Source organism: Cynocephalus volans, chromosome 1, assembly GCF_027409185.1.
Source record: "Cynocephalus volans isolate mCynVol1 chromosome 1, mCynVol1.pri, whole genome shotgun sequence".
Classification (NCBI taxonomy): Eukaryota; Metazoa; Chordata; class Mammalia; order Dermoptera; family Cynocephalidae; genus Cynocephalus; species Cynocephalus volans.
The window spans coordinates 266,811,920-266,832,903 of record NC_084460.1 but is presented as its reverse complement, the minus strand read 5'-3'; the positions used below and the strand labels follow the sequence as shown (position 1 = coordinate 266,832,903).

Genomic DNA, 20,984 nt, shown 5'->3' with positions numbered 1-20,984 from the left:
CATGGATCATTCTCCAGGAGAGATCACATATTAGGTCACAAATCAAGTCTCAACAAATTCAAAAAAATTGGAATTATCCCATGTATTTTCTCAGACCATAATGGATTACAACAAGAAATCAATAACAAATGAAATTCTGGAAACTATACACACACATGGAAATTAAACAGCATTCTACTTAATGACATATGGGTCCAAGAAGAAATCAAGCAGGAAATCAAAAAATTTATTGAAACTAATGAAAATAATGATACATCATACCAAAACCTGTGGGATACTGCAAAAGCAGTATTAAGGGGGAAATTTATTACATTAAATGCTCACCTCAGAAGAATGGCAAGATGGCAAGTGAACAACCTAACACTTCACCTTAAAGAACTAGAAAAACAAGAACAATCCAAACCAAAAATTAGCAGACGGAAAGAAATCATCAAGATCAGAGCAGAACTGAATGAAATTGAAACCCAAAAAACAATACAAAAGATCAATGAATCAAAAAGTTGGTTTTTTGAAAAGATAAATAAAATTGACAAACCATTAGCATGGCAAACAAAAAAAAAAACGAGAGAAGATTCAGATAACAAAAATTAGAAATGAAAAAGGTGATATTACAACTGATTCATCTGAAATTCAAGGAATCATTCGAGACTGCTATAAACAACTATACGCCAACAAGTTTGAAAATCTGGAGGAAATGGATAAATTTCTGGACACACACAAGCTCCCAAAACTGAGCCATAAAGATGTAGAAAATCTGAACAGACCAATAACAATAAAGGAGATTGAAGCTGTTATCATAAAGCTCCCAACAAAGAAAAGCCCAGGACCAGATGGATTCACAGCAGAATTTTACCAAACATTCAAAGAGGAATTGACACCGATTCTTTACAAACTATTCCAAAAGATTGAAATGGATGCAAATCTCCCAAACTCTTTCTATGAAGCAAACATCATCCTGATACCAAAACCAGGTAAAGATATAACCAAAAAAGAAAACTACAGGCCGATATCCTTGATGAATATGGATGCAAAAATCCTCACTAAAATACTAGCAAACAGAATACAGCAACACATACGTGAAATTATTCACCACGATCAAGTGGGATTCATCCCAGGGATGCAAGGTTGGTTCAACATACGCAAATCAATAAATGTGATACACCATGTTAATAAAATCAAACACAAGGACCATATGATCATCTCTATAGATGCTGAAAAAGCATTTGATAAAATTCAACACTCATTCATGACAAAGACCCTCTATAAGTTAGGTATAGATGGAAAGTATCTCAACATAATTAAAGCCATATATGATAAACCCACTGCCAATATCATCCTGAATGGGGAAAAGCTGAAAGCTTTTCCTTTAAGAACAGGAACTAGACAAGGATGCCCACTCTCACCACTCCTATTCAACATAGTGTTGGAAGTACTAGCCAGAGCAATCAGAGAAGAGAAGGAAATAAAGGGCATCCAGATTGGAAAAGATGAAGTCATACTGTCCCTGTTTACAGATGACATGATCCTATATATCGAACAGCCTAAAGCCTCTACAAAAAAACTCTTGGAGTTGATAAATGATTTCAGCACAGTAGCAGGATACAAAATCAACACACAAAAATCAGTAGCATTTCTATTCTCCAATAGTGAACATTCAGAAAGAGAAATCAACAAAACCTGCCCATTTACAATAGCCACCAAAAAAATAAAATACTTAGGAATTGAGTTAACCAAGGATGTGAAAAATCTCTATAATGAGAACTACAAACCACTGCTGAGAGAAATTAGAGAGGATACAAGAAGATGGAAAGATATCCCATGCTCTTGGATTGGAAGAATCAACATAGTGAAAATGTCCATACTACCCAAAGTGATATACAAGTTCAATGCAATCCCCATCAAAATTCCAATGACATTTTTCTCAGAAATGGAAAGAACTATCCACACATTTATATGGAATAACAAAAGACCACGCATAGCCAAAGCAACGCTGAGCAAAAAAAATAAAGCTGGAGGCATAACACTACCTGACTTTCAACTATACTACAAAGCGATAATAACCAAAACAGTATGGTACTGGCATAAAAACAGTCACACTGATCAATGGAATAGAATAGAGAATCCAGAAATCAACCCACACACCTACAGCCATCTGGTCTTTGACAAAGGCACCACGCCTATACACTGGGGAAGAGACTGCCTCTTTAGCAAGTGGTGCTGGGAGAACTGGATATCAATATTCAGGAGAATGAAACTAGACCCACACCTTTCACCATACACTAAAGTCAACTCAAAATGGCTTAAAGAATTAAATATACACCCTGAAACAATAAAACTTCTTAAAAAAAACATAGGAGAGACCCTTTAGGAAATAGGACTGGACACAGACTTCATGAATATGACCCCAAAAGCACGGGCAACCAAAGGAAAAATAAACAAATGGGATTATATCAAACTAACGAGCTTCTGCACAGCAAAAGAAACAATTAACAGAGTTAAAAGACAACCAACAGAGTGGGAGAAAATATTTGCAAAATATATATCTGGCAAAGAATTAATATCCAGAACATACAAGGAACTCAAACAACTTTACAAGAAAAAAATAAGCAACCCAATTAAAAAATGGGCGAAAGAGCTAAGTAGGCATTTCTCTAAGGAAGATATACAAATGGCCAACAGACATATGAAAAAATGCTCCACATCACTCAGCATCCGGGAAATGCAAATCAAAACTACACTGAGATACCATCTCACCGCAGTTAGGATGGCTAAAATCCAAAACACTCTGAACGATAAATGCTGGCGAGGTTGCGGAGAAAAAGGAACTCTCATACATTGTTGTTGGGACTTCAAAATGGTGCAGCCTCTATTGAAAATGGTATGGAGGCTCCTCAAACAATTGCAGATAGATTTGCCATATGACCCAGCTATCCCACTGCTGGGAATATACCCAGAGGAATGGAAATCATCAAGTTGAAGGTATACCTGTTCCCCAATGTTCATCGCAGCACTCTTTACAATAGCCAAGAGTTGGAACCAGCCCAAATGCCCATCATCAGATGAGTGGATACGGATAATGTGGTACATCTACACAATGGAATACTACTCAGCTATAAAAACGAATGAAATACTGCCATTTGCAACAACATGGATGGACCTTGAGAGAATTATATTAAGTGAAACGAGTCAGGCACAGAAAGAGAAGTACCACATGTTCTCACTTATTGGTGGGAGCTAAAAATAAAGAAATAAATTCACACACACACACAAAAAATAAACTGGGGGGGGGTGGGGAACAAGACATAACAACTACAATTCCTTGAAGTTGATACGACAAGCAAACAGAAAGGACATTGTTGGGTGGGAGGGGGAGAGGGAGGAGGGAGGGAGGTTTCGGTAATGGGCCACAATAATCAACCACATTGTATATCGACAAAATAAAATTAAGAAAAAAATAAAAAATAAAGAAAAATAAAGATGTAAGCAATGAAGGAAACAGTTTGGTTAATAAAGTTTAAGATCCTCAAATAAATAAATAAATAAATAAATAAATAAATTCCATCTTTTTCATCTTTTATTTCTCTTAAGGTATTATTTGTTGTGTTCATTCACCTCTATTTCTTTGAGTTTACTCTTCATTTCTAAAATAATTTTTCTTTTTAATTTCTAATTATCTTTTGAGTTCAGCTTATTTTTTAATTTTTCTAAATCAAGTTATGTTGTTTTTTCACACCTTGTATCTTTTCTTAGTGTTTTATTGTTCATTTTGAAGAAAAGGCTATAGTTTTGATTTCTTTCTTTCTTATAATTGTGTCTTTTTATTGTGCTTTCATGGCCTAGGGATGTTATTCTGCTCTTTAGTCTCTTTTTGTCTTATAACTGATTCATTTGGAATTTCGTCTGGTTAGTGCTCTGTTGCTCAATTTAATGTGAAGTTAATTTTCTTAAATTTTTTTTTAGAGACTTGGTTTAGAAAGTTTTTCTAGCTTTACAGAGCTCTCACTTCTGATGTTTTCATTTGGTGTTAAAAATATGTATGTAATGGATTTCTTTCTAAGATTTTCTGGGGCACTTTCTTGGAATAGAGAATTGGCTGGTCACTTTTGAGTGTTCACAGTGGTCAGATTGCTCCAGTCCTTTTAGATTGTATCATGAGTCCTTTGCACTCACCTGGTCATCTATAAATAACAACCATTTTTTTTCTGTATTCCCAATTCTTGCTCTTTAATTTTATTTTCTTGTCTTACTACGTTAGCTAGAAACTCCAGTCAACATACAATAAAAATGGCAAGTGAACATCTTTGTTTTGTTCATAATCTTTAAAAGCAATTCATCTAACACTTAACATTCAAGACCATTATTTACATAGGGTTTTTTTTGGTAGATAGGCTATATCAGGTTAAGTAAATTTCATTCTGTTTCATGTTTTGTAAGAGGTTTTTTTTTTTTTTTAATTGTAAATGGGTGTTGTATTTTGGCAAGTGCTTTTAATCAGTTAAGTTGTATTTAAATTATATTTTCTAATGTTAATGTCTTTATTAATGTCATTTCCTGGAATAAGCCAAGCTTGTTCATAGTACATTATCTTTTCTCTGCACTACTGGAGTTTTTGTACTAAAATTATATTTTGTTTATAACACTTGTATCTATGTTCATGAATGAAATAAGACTGTAATTTTTCTTTTTTTGTAATGTTCATGTCAGGTTTTATTTGTGAAACATTCCCTGTTTTCCATTTAGTTCTTGTTAATTACATCTTTCAATTTTTCAAGGCTTTTGACGTTTCTTGGATTAAAAGCTAAATTCCTTTTTTTCATTTCTCTCATTGTGGATGTCATGTATGTCTAGGATTATTTATAAAATATGTATGTATAGTGCTATGGACTGAATGTTTGTAAAACCCCCCCCATATTCATATGTTAAAACCCTAATCCCCAATGTGATAGTATCTGGAAATGGGGCCTTTGGAGGAGACAATTAGGGATAGGTTAAGTCATGAGAGTAGGGTCCTCAAGATGGCATTAATGCCATTATAAGAAGAGCAAGAGACACGAGATCAGTCTTTCTCTACTATGTGAGAGTACAAGAAGATGCCCATCTACAAACTAGAAAGAGTATCCTTGCCAGACACTGATTTGCTGCCATCTTGATCTTGGACTTTCAGGACTCCAGAACTGTGAGAAATAAATGTGTGTTGTTTAAGCCACTCAGTCTATGGTATTCTGTTATAGGAGCTCAAACTAAGGCATATAGTTTAAATACTAAGACTAATGCATATTAATAATTTCTAAAACATATATGTAGCTCAAATAATGAAAATAAGGCCATTGCATAGATATTTATAATTCAGATTAAGAAATACAGCACCACTAATATTAGGAATGTGTTTTGTGTGCCCATATGAGATTGCATCCCTCTCTCTAATCATCCACAATTAATTCCTACCCTGATTTTTGTTGTAATCATTTCCTTTCCTTTGACTGTAACCCTAGATAATATATTATAGATTTGTCTCTTTTAGAACTTTTTATAAGTGGATCATACTATACATATTCTGTGAATCATACTATGTATTTTCTTCTGTCACTTGTTTTTTTCATCTATAACTAATTTATTTATTTAGGCTGGAAAAAATGAAAAAAGAATATAGAAATCTGAGTACATGGGTAGAAAAAGCTGGCTATTTAGAAAATATTCTTAACCCAAAATTGGAACATAAAGATTCTAAGGTAATTGACATAATATATTTTTCCGTATATAGCTTTTAATACATGCATACCTTGGAGATCCTGAAGGTTCAGTTCTAGACCACTACAATAAAGTGAATATCACAATAAAGTGAGTCATACAAAATTTTTTGTTTTTACAGTCCATATAAAAGTTATGTTTACACTATAGTCTATCACGATGTAATAATGTTAATGTCTAAAAAAGCAATGTACATACCTTCATTTAGAAAAAAATGCTTTATTGTGGGCTGGCCAGTTAGGTAAGTTGGTTAGAGCACTGTGCTGATAACACCAAGGTAAAGGGTTCAGATCCCCGTGCTGGCCAGCAGCAACCTCCCCCGCAAAAATACATTATTGCTAAAAAATGCTAATGATTATCTAAGACTTCAGTGAGTCATCATCTTTTTTCTGGTGAAGGATCTTACCTTGATGTTGATGGCTATTGACTAATCAGGGTGGTGATTGCTGAAGGTTGGGGTGACTGGTAATGTCTTGAAAGAAAACAACAATAAAGTTTGCCATATCAATTGATTCTTTCTTTCTTGAAAGATTACTTCATAGCATGTGATGCTGTTTGCTAACATATTACCTATGGTAAATTGGAGTCAATCCTATCAAACTCTGCCTCTGCTTTATCAACTAAGTTTATGTAATATTCTACATTCCTTGTTGTCATTTCAACGATGCTCACAGCATCTTTACCAGAAGTAGATTTCATCTTAAGAAACCACTTTCTTTGCTCGTCCATAAGAAGCAACTCCTCATCCATTCAAGTTTTATTAGAGATTGCAGCAATTCAGTCACCCTTTCAAGTTCCCCTTCTAATTCTAGTTCTGTTATTTCTACCACATCTGTTACTTCCTCCACTGAAGTCGTGCACCCCTCATGAAGGTTGGAATCAACTTCTTCCAAATTCCTGTTAATGTGGATATTTTGACCTCCTCCTATGAAATCACAAGTGTTCTTAATGGCATCTAGAATGGTAAATCTTTTCTAGAGGATGTCTCAATTGATTTTTCCCAGCTCCATTAGAGGAATCACTATCTATGGCAGCTACAGCCTTACAAAATGTAATTCTTAAATAGTAAGACTTGAAAGTCAAAATGACTCCTTGATCCATAGGCTGTAGAATGGATGTTGTGTTAGCAGGCATGAACACACATTAATCTCCTTGTACATCATCAGAGCTCTTGGGTAACCAGCTGCATTGTCAATGAACAGTAATATTTTGAAAGTAGTCTTTTTTTCTGAGGAGTTAGGTCTCAATATTCAGTAAACCATGCTGTAAACAGATATGCTGTCATCCAGGTTTTGTTTTTCCATTTATAGAGCATAGGCAGAGTAGATTTAGCATAATTCTTAAGGGCCCTAGGATTTTGGGAATGGTAAATGAGCATTAGCTTCAACTTTAAGTCAGCAGCTGCATTAGCCTCTGACAAGAGAATCATCCTGCCCTTTGAATCTTTGAAGGCTAGGCATCAGACTTCTCTCTAACTATGAAAGTCCTAGATGACTTCCAAAAGAAGGCTGTTTTGTCTACATTTAAAATCTGTTTAGTGTAGCCACCTTCATCAATTATCTTGGCTAGATCTTCTGGATAACTTGCTGCAGCTTCTCCACCAGCACTTGCTGCTTCATCTTGCACTTTTATGTTATGGAGATGGCTTCTTTCCTTCAACCTCATGATCCAACCTCTGCTAGCTTCCAACTTTTCTTCTGTAACTTCCTCAGTTATCTCAACCTTCATAGAACTGAACAAAGTTAGGGCCTTGCCAAAGATAGGCTTTGACTTAAGGGGATAAATATTGTGGCTGGTTTGATCTTCTATTCAAACCACTAAAACTTTCTACATATCAGCAATAAGACTGCTGTGATTTCTTATTGTTCATGTGTTCACTGGAATAGCACGTTATATTTCCTTCAAGAACTTTTCATTTGGTTTCACAGCTTGGCTAATGGTTTGGTACAAGAGGACTAGATTTCAGCTTATCTTCGCTTTCAGCATGCCTTCATCACTAAGATTAATCACATCCAGCTTTTGATTTAAAGTGAGAGATGTGTGACTCTTCCTTTCATTGAACACTTAGAGACCATTGTAGGGTTATGAATTGGCTTAATTTCAGTATTGTTTTGTCTCAGAGGCTAGAGAGGTCTGAGGAGAGGGAGAGTGGAGCAGTCAGAACACATATAACATGTATTTATTAATTTTGCCATCTTATATGGGCATGGCTTGTGGCACCCCAAAACAACTAAAATAGTAACATCAAGCATCACTGATCAGAGATCATGAAAACAAATACAATAATAATGAAAAAGTTTGAAATATTGCGACAATTACCAAAATGTGACACAGGGACATGAAGTAAGCATGTGCTATTGGAAAAGTGGCACCGATAGACTTGCTCAACATATGGTTGCCACACACCTTCAGTTTGTAAAAAACGTAATATCTGCAGAGCACAATAAAGCAAAGTGCAATAAAATGAGTGTCTGTATTTTATATTAAGAAAGATTATGATAATTAAAAGTGATAATCAGATATTGCTTTTTGGTTCTTGATATATAAGATGCTATTTATGGTTCATGCATTTTCCTATTTTGATTATGTGTCATTCAATAAACACTGACTGATAATTTATAAGGTTTAATTTTTTAACAGCTTTATTTAGATATGATTCACATGCCATACAGTTGATCCATTTAAAGTGTACGATTCCATGGCCTTTAGTGTACTCATTGAGCTGTGTATCCATCACCATGGGCAATTTTAGAACATTTTCATTGCCCCAAAAAGCAACCCACACACCCTTTAGCCAACATTCCCCCAGTCCTTTCATCACCCCCCAGCCCTAGGCAACAACTAATCTACTTTCTGTCTCCATAGACTTGCCTATTCTAGACATTTCATATAAATGGAATACAATACGTCATCCTTTATAACTTGCATTTTTAACTTACCATAATGTTTTCAAGGTTCTTCTGTGTTGTAGCATGTATCAGTACTTCATTTCTTTTTATTTCCAAATAACATTTATTGTGTGGATGTATTATGTTTGCTTATGCATTCATCAGCTGATGGACATTTGGATGTTTCTACTTTTAAACCAATATGAATAATGCTGCTATGAAAACTCATGTGCAAATTTTTATGTGAACATATGTTTTTAATTCTCTTGGGTATATACCTAGGAGGGAAGGTTGGATTGTATGGTAATTTCCTCTTTAAACTTATGAGGAACTGTCAAGCTGTTTTTCATAGCAGTTGCATCATCTTACATTCCAGCCAGCAATGTGTGAGAGTCCCTAATCCTCATCAACACTTGTTATTTTCCACCATCATCGTTATTATTGTTATAGCCATCCTAGGGAATTTGAAGTGGTGTCTCCTTGTAGTTTTGATCTGCGTTTCCCTAGCGACTAATGATATGAGCATCTTTTTGTGTGTTTACTGACCATTTGTACAACTTCTTTGGACAAATACTTGTATTTATTCAAATCCATTGACAATTTTTAAATTGGGTTATTTGTTTTTTTATTGTTTGTTGTGAGAGTTCTTTTTTTTTTTTTTTTTCCTGGCTGTTGGCCGCTACAGGGTTCTGAATGCTTGACCTTGGTTTTTCTAGCACCACACTCTCCCAAGTGAGCTAATTGGCTAGCCATGAAAGTTCTTTATATAGTATGAAGACTAGACCCTTATCAGATATATGAGTAAGGTTTAATGTTTAGAAATACAATCTAGCCTATACATTTTGATGTGGAGATAAATGATTGATAGCTATTGCAGTGGATATATAAAATATTGATTAAGATCATGGCCCTGGAATGGTACGCATAATATATTGCTTTTTTTTTTTTTTATGTTTTTCAATGCTTCTGTGATAATTGGGCAGAGTTGTGCTGCTGTAGGTTAAATAGATTGATATTTACTAATACAAAATTAGTATTTTAGGGAAATTTGGGGGGGCTCTTCATTAAAGGGACTATGGACTTTGGCTTCTTATTGAAAGATCAATATTTTATAAGAGCCCAGTGATCACTGTCTTATAATTCTCCTTGGACTTTTGTAAAGATACATATCACTTTTTAAGTCACAGGCCATAATGTATTCCAGTAAAAAAAAGTAATCTGTTTCTAGGGAGTAGCTTCTCATTCATGAAGTTATAATATCTTGTAATTTGTCTTGTAATCTTTATCTCTCATACCTTCATCATTCAAATACTCTTATCCATTCTTGAATATCCTCTCGCTGGAACATCGACTCCTAGCCAGGGTATACCGATGTTTAAAATAGTGTTCTTTGGATTGCCTTTCTCACAAACCTGTCTCCTCGTGTTCTCTAAATTTGGGGGGTGAGGGGCAGGAATGTATTAATAGAAGTTATGAAGATAGAGGAAAAGTTTTGGCTCTTTACAGATTTCCCTCAATATATTTCTTTCTTTTTTCTTTTTTCTTCTAGAAAAGTAATACAAATGAGGAACCTGAAAGCATGGATAATAATCAATCTGGAGAGAAGCCTGAAAATATTGTAACATTACGTAAGAAACTAGTTTGAAATTTTTGTGCTTATTATTAAGATAATTAAAATAAAGTGGTTATATCACAAAAAGAAAATTAGTAATTTGCTTTAAGTGGATTTTATTTTTTGTTAGGGAATAGGTGATCATTTTGTTATAGTTTTGGTATATAGTATTTATTTAGAAACATTTCCAAAGAAAATATTTAGAACCTATTAAGAGTTTTAGAAAAATTTTTAATACTCTTTTACTTCTTTAAAACAAGAAAAAAAAATCTTAACTACAATTTGTTAAAAGGTACTTTTGTTAAACATTGTGGATTGTGGGGATATTGGTCTCTTTTATGTAGAAGGGGTGTGTGTGTGTGTGTGTGTGTGTGTGTGTGTGTGTGTGTGTGTGTGTGTAAAAGAAAGTGTGACAGGGGAAGAAGGAGAGGAAATTAAATTAGAATTAAATTTGAGAATTTACCACCAATTATAAGTAAGAGATTTAATTAATGGAAAATACTGTTTATGCAGTCTTTAGAAAATCCTCTTAGAAAGCTGTACTTTAAAATGCATAATAATATATCTTTAAAATCTTGAATTCTGCAGATGTGGAATAATGATTTATTGTTATAAGACTTTTGCCACAGGTTAATCATCTTTCCTTTCTGCTTCTACTTCCCTGGCTACATCAGGTTTTTGATATATTTGTTTCATAACTTCAGGAATCTACCAGAGCTATTGCACCTTTAGCCTCCTATTCACCTGAAATATTCAAGTATTGGGTGTTGGATAACAACAGTTTCCCTCTTCAGTATTACTGGGAAGAATGGAGGGTAACTCCTCTTGCTTACTGGTGGTTGCCATCTTTTGTTGTCCTTTTCCTTTTTTTCTTTTTCTTTCTTTACTAAAGAATTTATTTTGAACCCCACTGAATCATCTAGTAACTTCTTTCCTTTTGATATTCCTATAGTCTCCTGTATTACAGCTAATATTTATTGATTACTGTGTTCCAGGAGCCTCACTTGGATTATATAAGTCAATCTCCACAATGACAGATGAGGGAGCTGTTATTATTATCCACATTTTTACAGATGGGTAAATTCAGGACCAAACAGATTAAGTAACCAACTAATCAAAGGTCACAGAGCTATTAATTCATAGGGGCTAAATTTGAACATAGTCAGTTTGACACAGGAACTCAAGTGTTTAACCGTATTGCCACTTACATCTTATATATACTTGTATTATACCTTTAATAAACTATTATTATTCATTTTACATATGAAACGCCACAGCTCAGAAACATGAGCTGAGGGGATGACATCAGCAAGATGGCAAAATAGAAGACACTGAACTCCTCTTCCCCCAACAGACATGTCAATTCAACAATACACAGAACAATTCCCTTTATGAGAAATCCAGAAACTAGTTGAGAGGATCCTGCATCCTGGGTGAGCACAAAACCTGCCACACTGAAAATATTCGAGATACCCTGTCACCATAAGCCCTACCCCTGACACAGTGCCATATGATTGGGAGGAAAGCCCCAGCTTTCAGCTCCTCCCTGCAAGGATAGGAAAGCATGGGATCACAGTCCAATGTTCTGGTTTTTCTGGGAATTTCCCAAGGCACTGCCTTCTGTCTTGGCTGTCTCAGAGCACTGACAAGACTGCACATACTCTAGAGATTTGGGGGCCTCTGAAAAGAAAAGACAGTGATTTGAACTAAAATGAAGTTTTGAGAGACTTCCACAGTCTCTGGACAGGCTGATTGGTGAGGGTATTCTGTATAAAGCCAGTCCGAAAAGTCTGGGAGAAAGTGGCTGTTTTGTCTAATGTGAAGACACCAACACAAAGAGTGAAGGATAATGAAGAAACAAAGAAAACTATTACAAACAAATGAAATAAATCTTTAAAAATTGACCCTAATGAAATGGAGATATATGATTTACCTGGCAGAGAATTCAAAAGAATCATCATAAAGATGCTCAGCAAGGCCAGGAGAATGATGCATGAACAAAGAGATAAATAAAGAGATAGAAAATATCCAATATTCTATCCAATAAAGAGATAGAAATTATCAAAAGCACCTAACAGAAATCATAGAGCTGAAACTACACTAACTGAACTGAAAAACTCACTAGGGGTGTTTTAACAGCAGACTAGATCAAACAAAAGAAATCATCTCAAAGGCAAGTTATTGGAAATTATCCAGTCAGAGGAGAAAAAACGGAAAATGAATGAAAAAGAGTAAAAAAACCTTAAGGGACTTATGGTGTACCAGCAAGCAGACCAGAAAATGCATAATGGAAATCTCAGAAGGGGGAGAGAGAGAAAGTCATATAGAACTGATACAAAAATGAGATCCAAGTGATCTTATTAGTATTGAGAACACACACAGGCTGAAAGTGAAGGGATGGAAAAATATATTATATGCAGAGTAACCAAAAGAGATCAGAGGTGGCTCTACTTATTTCAGAAAAAAATAGACTTTAAATTAAAAACTGTAAAAAAAAGAGAGAGAGAAAGAGAAATTACATCATCGCATTTTTTCCTAGGTAATAGAATTTATTTTTATAGCATTTTCAGGTTTACAGAAAAATTGAGCAGAAAATACAGAAAGTTCCCATACCCTCTCCACAGACACATACAGTTTCTCCTATTATGAGCATGTTACATTAGTGTGGTACATTTGATACAACTATAAACAAATATTGATATATTATTAGTAACTCAATTTTACATTAGGGTTTCCTCTTCATGTTGTTCAGTTGAAGGGTTTTGCCAAATGTATAAAATCGTGTATTCACCATTACAGTATCATACAGAAAAGTTTCACTGTCTTAAAAATTCTCTGTGCTCCACCTATTTATCTCTTCTTCCCTCCTTCCATCCTCCCTGAAACCCTGGGAATCACTGATATTTTTCCCAATACCTCAAACATCTGTCATTTCTTTGTTTAGAAAACATTCAAAATCCTCTTTTCTAACTAATTGGAAGCATACAATAAATTATTGTTCATTATAGTCATCTTACAGAGCGATAGCACACTAGATATTATTCCTCCTATCTAACTGTACTTTTGTATCCCTTAACCAACCTCTCACTATATCCCTTCCCCGTACCCTTTCCAGCCTCTGGTAACTGCCATTCTACTCTCTACTTCTATGTGATCAACTTTATTAGCTTCCACATATGAGTGAGAACAGGTGGTATTTCTCTTTCTTTTCCTGGCTTACTTCAATTGACATAGTATACTCCAAGCTCAGCCTTGTTGCCATGAATGAAAGAATTTCATTCTTTTTTAATGACTGAATAGTCTTCCATTGTGTATATATTCTGCCTTTTTTTATTCATTCCTATGTTGATGGACACAGGTTGATTCCATATCTTGGCTATTGTGAATAGTGCTGCAATAAATATGGGAGCGCAAATATATGGTGTATGAGGGGTCTTCAAAAAGTTCATGAAAAATTTGTATTAGAAGAAAACTATAAATGGATTGCAAAGTGTTTTTGTGCCCAAATAAATGTGTACTAACTTGTTATAGCATGTCTGAGCAGGATCTAGTTTGTGGCTCTGTTTCCCTGGGATACAGGATACTACATCAGATTATCCATGGATTGCACAGCTTCTCAGCTCAGCCAAGCAGCTTCACAGCCCAGACAGCAATTCCCCAGAGGCTGATATGCCACTTCAGCTCAGTCCCAGGGGGTAGGGCACAGCACATTGGGAGAGTATTTAAAGATTCCCCAAAGGAGTGCTAAGTTTTAGGTCTGGCCTAAAGGGGAAGGGCACAGCTGCATCTGGGAGGGGTGAGTGGAGCAGCACCACCACAACCAAGCCCCTAAGGGTAGGGTGTAAAGCTGCTCTCAGCTTGGCTTGGGGAAGTCAGTTCAGTGGCGGAATAGCCTCTGGGATGAAGGTGTGTCACTCCCCACTTGCCCTGGGGTAAGACACCCTTGAGTAGTGTGTACAGTTCCAAGATAGTGTAATGCAGTAGCTGCATGGGCCACAGAGAGTGGGGAAGAGTGTCTGCGTCTCTGGGGGAGCACACTATGTGGACTCCAGTCAGCTCTCTCAGCTGTGCTTTATGCCTGTGAGGACTGCTGAGGTCCCCAGTGGTGAGGGCTGTAAGTCACCAAGGTGTTGATGAGTGCTGTTGGGGTCCTCTTATTTACCTTTTCCCTGTGGAGTGAAATTCCACCTGGTTCCCAGCTGCTCCTTGCTGGAGGATTGAGTGGTGGATGTTGAGTGTTTCCTCCCATTCTCTGTGTGGCTATCCTGAATTTCCATGTTCAATAGCATTTTTGTTATACCTTTGATGTAGTCCAGAACTCTCCTTTAGTTATTTTCATCTGATTATATTTGTTTGTTTAATGTTTTGTTTGTTTTTGTGGAAGAGATGAGTGGTAGGATCTTCAAGTCGACTATCTTGCTCTGTCCTTCCTCCTTGGACTCAAATTAGGTCATTATATAATGATAAAGGGGGAAATACATCAACATGATATAACAATTATAAATATATATACAACCAACATAAGAGCACTGCAATATATAAAGCAAGAGGTACTGAAGGGAGAAATAGATAACAATACAATAATAGTAGGAGACTTTACTTTTCCACTTTCAGTAATGGATAGAACAATCAGACAAAAGTCAACAAAGAAATAGCAGTATTTTCTTTGTTGTGTATGTCTGGCTAGTAAGAGGATCCAAACCCTTGACTTTGGTGTGAAAGGCTGTACTCTAACCAACTGAGCTAACCAGCCAGCCTCAAAATAGCAGGGTTTAATAACACTATAGACTAAATGGACCTAACAGACATACACAGAACATTGTACAACATAGCAGTAGAATATTCAGTCTTCTCAATGATACGTGAACATTCTCCAGGGTAGATCACATTTTAGTGCACAAAATAAGTCCTAGCAAATTTAAGAAGATTGAAGTTATACCTGTCATCTTTTCTAACTACATTGGAATGGAATTAGAATCAATAGCAGAAAGAAAACTGGAGAATTCACAAATACATAGAAATTTAAAAATTTATTCTTGTATTAGTCTGTTTCTGTTGCTTATAACAGGATACCTGAAACTGGGTGATTTATGAAGAAACAGTATTTGTTGCTTACAGTTTTGGAGGCTGGGAAGTCCAAAGTCCAGGGAATACATCTGATGAGGGCCTTGTTGGTGGGTGGTGACTCTTCACAGCAATGCAGGGTGTCACATGGCAAATGGCTTGAGCAAGAGAGAGCTACCCGGCTCACTCACTCTCCTTATAAAGCCATTAGAACCATGCCCATTATGACCCATTAAACCATCAATATATTATTCCATGAATGAACCAATCCACTCAATAGGGCATGGTCCTCACAATCTAATCACCTTTTAAATGCCCTACCTTTCAATTACTATAAAAGGATTTCCCACCCTCAACATTGTTACAGTGGGTATTAATACATATACCTTTGGGGGACACAATTTAATCCACAACAATTCTTGAACTGCCAATGGGTCAAAAAATAAAAGGGAAATTAGAAAATATATTGGGACAAATAAAAACAAAAACATAGCAAACCAAAATGTATAGGATGCAGCCAAGACAGTCTAAGAGGGAAGTTTATAGCAATAAATGCCTATATCCAAAAAAGGAAAAGAGATCGCAAATAACTGAAAGTTATACCTCAAAGAACTAGAAAAATAAAAACAAAATAAGCTCAAAGTTAGCAGAAGAAAATAAATAATCAAGATAACAACAGAAATACAAAAAATAGAGAATAGAAAAAAAAAAATGAAACAAAGAGTTGGATTTTATGAAAAATAAACAATATTGACAAACTGTGAGCTATATTAAGAAAAAAGAGAGAAGACTGAAATAAATAAAATTAGAAATGAAACAGGAGACATTATAACTGATGCCACAGAAATAAAAAAGATCACAAGACTACTATAAATAATTATATGCCAACAAATTGGATAATTTAGAAAAAATGGATAAATTCCTAGAAACATACCACCTACCAGGACTGAATATTGAATAAATAGAAAATCTGAACATACCTATAATTGGTAAGGAGATTGAATCAGTAATCAAAAATTTTCCAACAAACAAATGCCCAGGACCAGATTGTTTCTCTAGTGAATTCTACTAAATATTTAAAGAAGAATTAACACCAATCCTTTTCAGACTTGTTCAAAACATTGTAGAAGATGAAACACATCCAGTCTCATTTTATGGATCCAGTATTACCCTAGTACCAAAACTAGACAAAAATGCTACAAGAAAAAAAACTACAGGCTGATATCTGTAATGAATATAGATGCAAAAATCCTCAATAAAATACTGACAAATGGAATTTAGCTGCACATTAAAAGGATCACACACCATGACCAAGTGGAATTTATCCCTGGAATGCAGGCATGTTTCATCATACAGAAATCAATTAATGTGATATACCACATTAACAGAATGAAGGATAAAAACTACACGATTATCTTGGTAGATGAAGAAAAAGCATTTGACAAAATTCACCCTTTCAGGATAAACACTCTCAACAAACTAGGAGTAGTAGGGAAGTAACTCAATATAACAAAAGCCATAGAAGAAAAGCAAACATCATACTCAACAGTGAAAAACTGAAAGCTTTTCCTCTAAGATCAGGAATAAGACAGGGATGCCCACTCTTGAAACTTTTATTCAACGTAGTACTAAAAGTCCTAACCAGAGCAATTAGGTAAGAAATAGAAATAAAAGGCATTCAAGTGAGAATGAAAGAAGTAAAATTATCTTTGCAAGTGACATGATCGTATAAGTAGAAAATCCTGAATATTCCACCAAAAAACTGTTAGAACTAATGAAATAATTTAGTAAAGTTGCAGATACAAAATAAACATACAAAAATCATTTATGCACTAAAAATAAACTGTGAAAAGGAAATTAAAATAATTCCCATTTACAGTTAGCTTCAAAAAGAACAAAATACTTAGGAATAAGGAATAAATTTAACAAAGGAGATGAATGACTTGCACACTGAAAACTAAAAATCACTGATGAATTAAATTCAGGAAGACAAAATAAAGGGAAGGACATCCTGTATTCCAGGATTTGAAGATTTAATCCTGCTAAAATATTCATACTACCCAAAATGACCTACAGAGTCAATGCAATTCCTATCAAAATTATAATATTTTTCACAGAAATAGAAAAAAAAATCCTAAATTTATATCACAAATGACCCTGAAGAGCCAAAACAATCTTGAGAAAGAAGGACAAAGCTGGAGGTATCACACTTCCTGATTTCAAAATAAAGTACAAGCTATAGTAATTAAAACAGTATGTTACTAGCATAAAGACAGACATATAGCTCAATGGAACAGATGAGTCCAGAAATAAACCCATGAAAGTATGGTCAACTGATCTTTGAGGAGCGTGCCAAGAATACACAATGAGGAAAAGATAGTCTTTTCAACAAATGGTGTTGGGAAAACTGGATATCCATATACAAAAGAATGAAATTGGACCCTTATTTTATATTATTAAAAAAAACAACAACAACTCAAAATGGATTAAAGACTTAAAAGTAAGACCTGAAACTGTAAAACTCCTAGAAGAAAATGTAGGGGAAAAGCTCAGTGATATTGGTGTGGCCAATAATTTCTTGGATAAGACACCAAAGCACAGGCAACAAAAACAAAAACAGACAGTGGGACTACATCAAACTAAAAAACTTCTGCACAAGGAAGGAAACAATTAACAGAGTGAAGAGACAACTTACAGAATGGGAGAAAATATTGGCAAACTGCATATCTGATAAGGGGTTGATATGCAAAATATATAAAGGAGTCCTTCACCTCAGTAGCAAAAAAAGAACAAAACAAAACAAAAACCTCAGAAAACAAACAAAAAAATCCAATTAAAAATGGGCCAAGCACTTGAATACACATTTCTCCAAAGAAGATATACAAATGACCAACAGGTATATGAGAAGGTGCTCAACATCACTAATCATCGGGGAAATGTGAGTCAAGATCATAATGAGATATTATCACATACCTGGTAGGATGGCTATTATAAAAAAGCCAAACGATAACAAGTTTGGGGAAGGATGTGGAGAAATTGGAACGCTTGTACACTGTTGGTGGGAATGTAAAATGGTGCAGTCACTTCAGAAACAGTATGGAGGTTACTCAAAAACATAGATACACCATATGATTCTGCAATCCACTTCTGGGTGTCTATCTAAAAGAATTGAAATCAGGATCTCTAAGTGATATTTGCACTCCCATATTCATTGCTGTGTTATTAACTATAGTCAAGATGTGGAAACAACCCAAGTGTCCTTCCACAGATGAATAGATAAAATGTGGTATAGACATACAATGAAATATCATTTAGAGTTAAAAAAAGAAAAGGAAATCCTGCCATATGTGACAACATGGATGAGCCTTGAGGACATTATGCTAGGTGAAATAAGCTAGCAGAAAGACAAATACTGCATGATACTACTATGTGAGGTATATAAAATAGCCAAATACATGGAAGCACAGAGTAGAATGGTGGTTGCCCAAGGCTAAGAAGAGGGGCAAACGGTGAGTTGCTATTCAACAAGCATAAAGTTTCAGTTATGCAAGACAATTAAGTTCTAGAGATCTGCTGTACAACATTGTGCCAGTAGTTAACCTTACTGTATTTTACACTTAAAATTTTGTTAAGAGGATAGATCTCATGTTGTGTTCTTATCACAATTTTAAAAGGATGAAAAGAGGTGACCAAAGTCATGCAGCTAATTATGACCAGAGTAAATTTTTTTTTAACTAGAATTATACATTTCTTTGTGTCTCATTTCTTTGTTCTCTTTCTGTCCTTTTTAGGTTTTCTTTTTATACTCCCAAATATGCATTCCTTAACTTTGTAGGAAATTTTTACAGCATTTTAATCAGTCTTCCTTGAATGGTCCTATTTTCTCTGGTTCATGCACCTTTTGCCAGTTCCAACCCTATCACTCACCGTATCAGATTTATTTTATTTCCTTTTAACTTTTAAAAAATATAGTCTATACCTGATTTTAGGTCTTATATTGGTGGATCTGAGATCTTATCACTTTATGCATGCTTTCATTTCATCTCCACACTTATTCATTTACCTCTCTCCTCATCTTCCCAGAGATTCATCAGCCTGTTTTTATTAAGCACTATTTATGTTTCAGTAGATGCTTTGATTTAAGTTACTCTTTGATCTTGATGAGAAAAATAGTAAGAGTATTTTATCAATGTACGTACAAATAAATAATGTTTAGTATTTTATGTAAAATAACATACTTCTATTAATTTTTTAAACAGATGTCCCTCTTGTAAACAAGGAAGCTGAAACCACTCCAAGTGAGGTAAGGGAAGTTGGAAGAGAATTTCTACTAGTCATAATTTTATAAAAGAATGAAATATTTGTAAATGGAAAAATATTTATAGATGGGGGAAAAAGTCAGTAAAAAATAGAGTTCACATAATATAATTTACTTTTCAGCTAATTTTATAGAAGGTATTTATTCAGTAAAGCAGTGGATCCCCATGTAAACCAATAATGAGTAAAAGGTCCTTTTCTACTGCTTGACAAATAGGATTTAGTGATTTCCATCCTTGGGTCAAGTGGCTTCCAAATACCAACTGAAGAGTCAGTATGTGACAGTTTCCCCCAGTTCAAAGAAAGAATTAAGAAGACAATATGGAGAATTTTTCATAAAGCCAAATTTATTTAGCTTAGCAGGCTATCCTTTATGATACTATTCTTTGTACTATTTTCTATTAAAACTTTCTCTGTTTTATGACATAGTTGTGATTTTATGATATTATTCTCTGTGCTATTTTGCTATTAAAATTTCCCTTGTTTCATGATCTATTGGTGATAGCATAATGTATAGTAAATGTCAACCCCCAGGTTTTCTATTTTGAGATGTTGCTGATATAAAATTTGGACATATGAGAACCACTGCTTTATAAATCATATATATTTCATGATTTCAGGCAAGTAGAGAATTTCTCATGTCTTTTATTAAGTAATAAAATAATTTACAAATATTGATGGTAACTTGTTATGATAAAGGATAAGTGTAAAATTGACTTTAAGTAATTTTATTAATTTTCAATATTTTATAGTCAATAATGATTAATTGGTAGCTTGTTTTATTGCTGTATTTTCTAGCTACTGAATACTTATAATAAGAAAGGCCTGACTATACCGACTGTGAACCAATTGGACCAAGATGATTCAACTGCTGTTGCTCCTAAAAGGGTTGAATCAGCACTTCTAACCATGGATCCTCCAGTGCACATTATTCCTAGCCTGGAAATAACAGAAGAGGACAAAACACCACCTTTAGAGGAATACCCATCAGGAGCTGTGCCAGATGAAAAAATGAAATATGCATTATTTCCACCAGAAGTGAAATTGAGAGATAAATATTCAGGGATTTTAAGAACAAACTCATCTGCATCAGAGGTAAAGTTGAGAATTATCTGTATAAATCCAGAGAGAGTCAGGAGGAGGAACTTAGATTAATCTCCAACAGAAATTAGGTGGCAAATAAACTATCTAAACTTAGCTGAAAGGAAGAGCACAAGGTTAGTTTCCCCAGATTCAAAATTTAATAGTAGTTTTCAAAGCAGAGATCCAAAAGAAGACATTGAACTAAAAGTGTCTGCTCTCGTATTAGAAGTATATGACTAGGAAAAACAAAATGATTTATTTAAAAAAAATTA

General features: G+C 34.7%; 1 protein-coding gene across 1 annotated transcript in view; it reads left to right on the top strand.

Annotated features, from left to right (window-relative positions):
* C2CD6 (C2 calcium dependent domain containing 6) overlaps nucleotides 1-20,784 on the top strand; it is a 93,090-nt gene extending 72,306 nt beyond the window's left edge. The window contains exons 10-13 of the mRNA XM_063114951.1: nucleotides 5,624-5,729; nucleotides 10,186-10,264; nucleotides 19,572-19,615; nucleotides 20,428-20,784. Coding sequence (XP_062971021.1) covers nucleotides 5,624-5,729; nucleotides 10,186-10,264; nucleotides 19,572-19,615; nucleotides 20,428-20,784 — 586 coding nt within the window. The remainder of the gene's footprint in view (nucleotides 1-5,623; nucleotides 5,730-10,185; nucleotides 10,265-19,571; nucleotides 19,616-20,427) is intronic.
* Nucleotides 20,785-20,984: the final 200 nt, after the last annotated feature.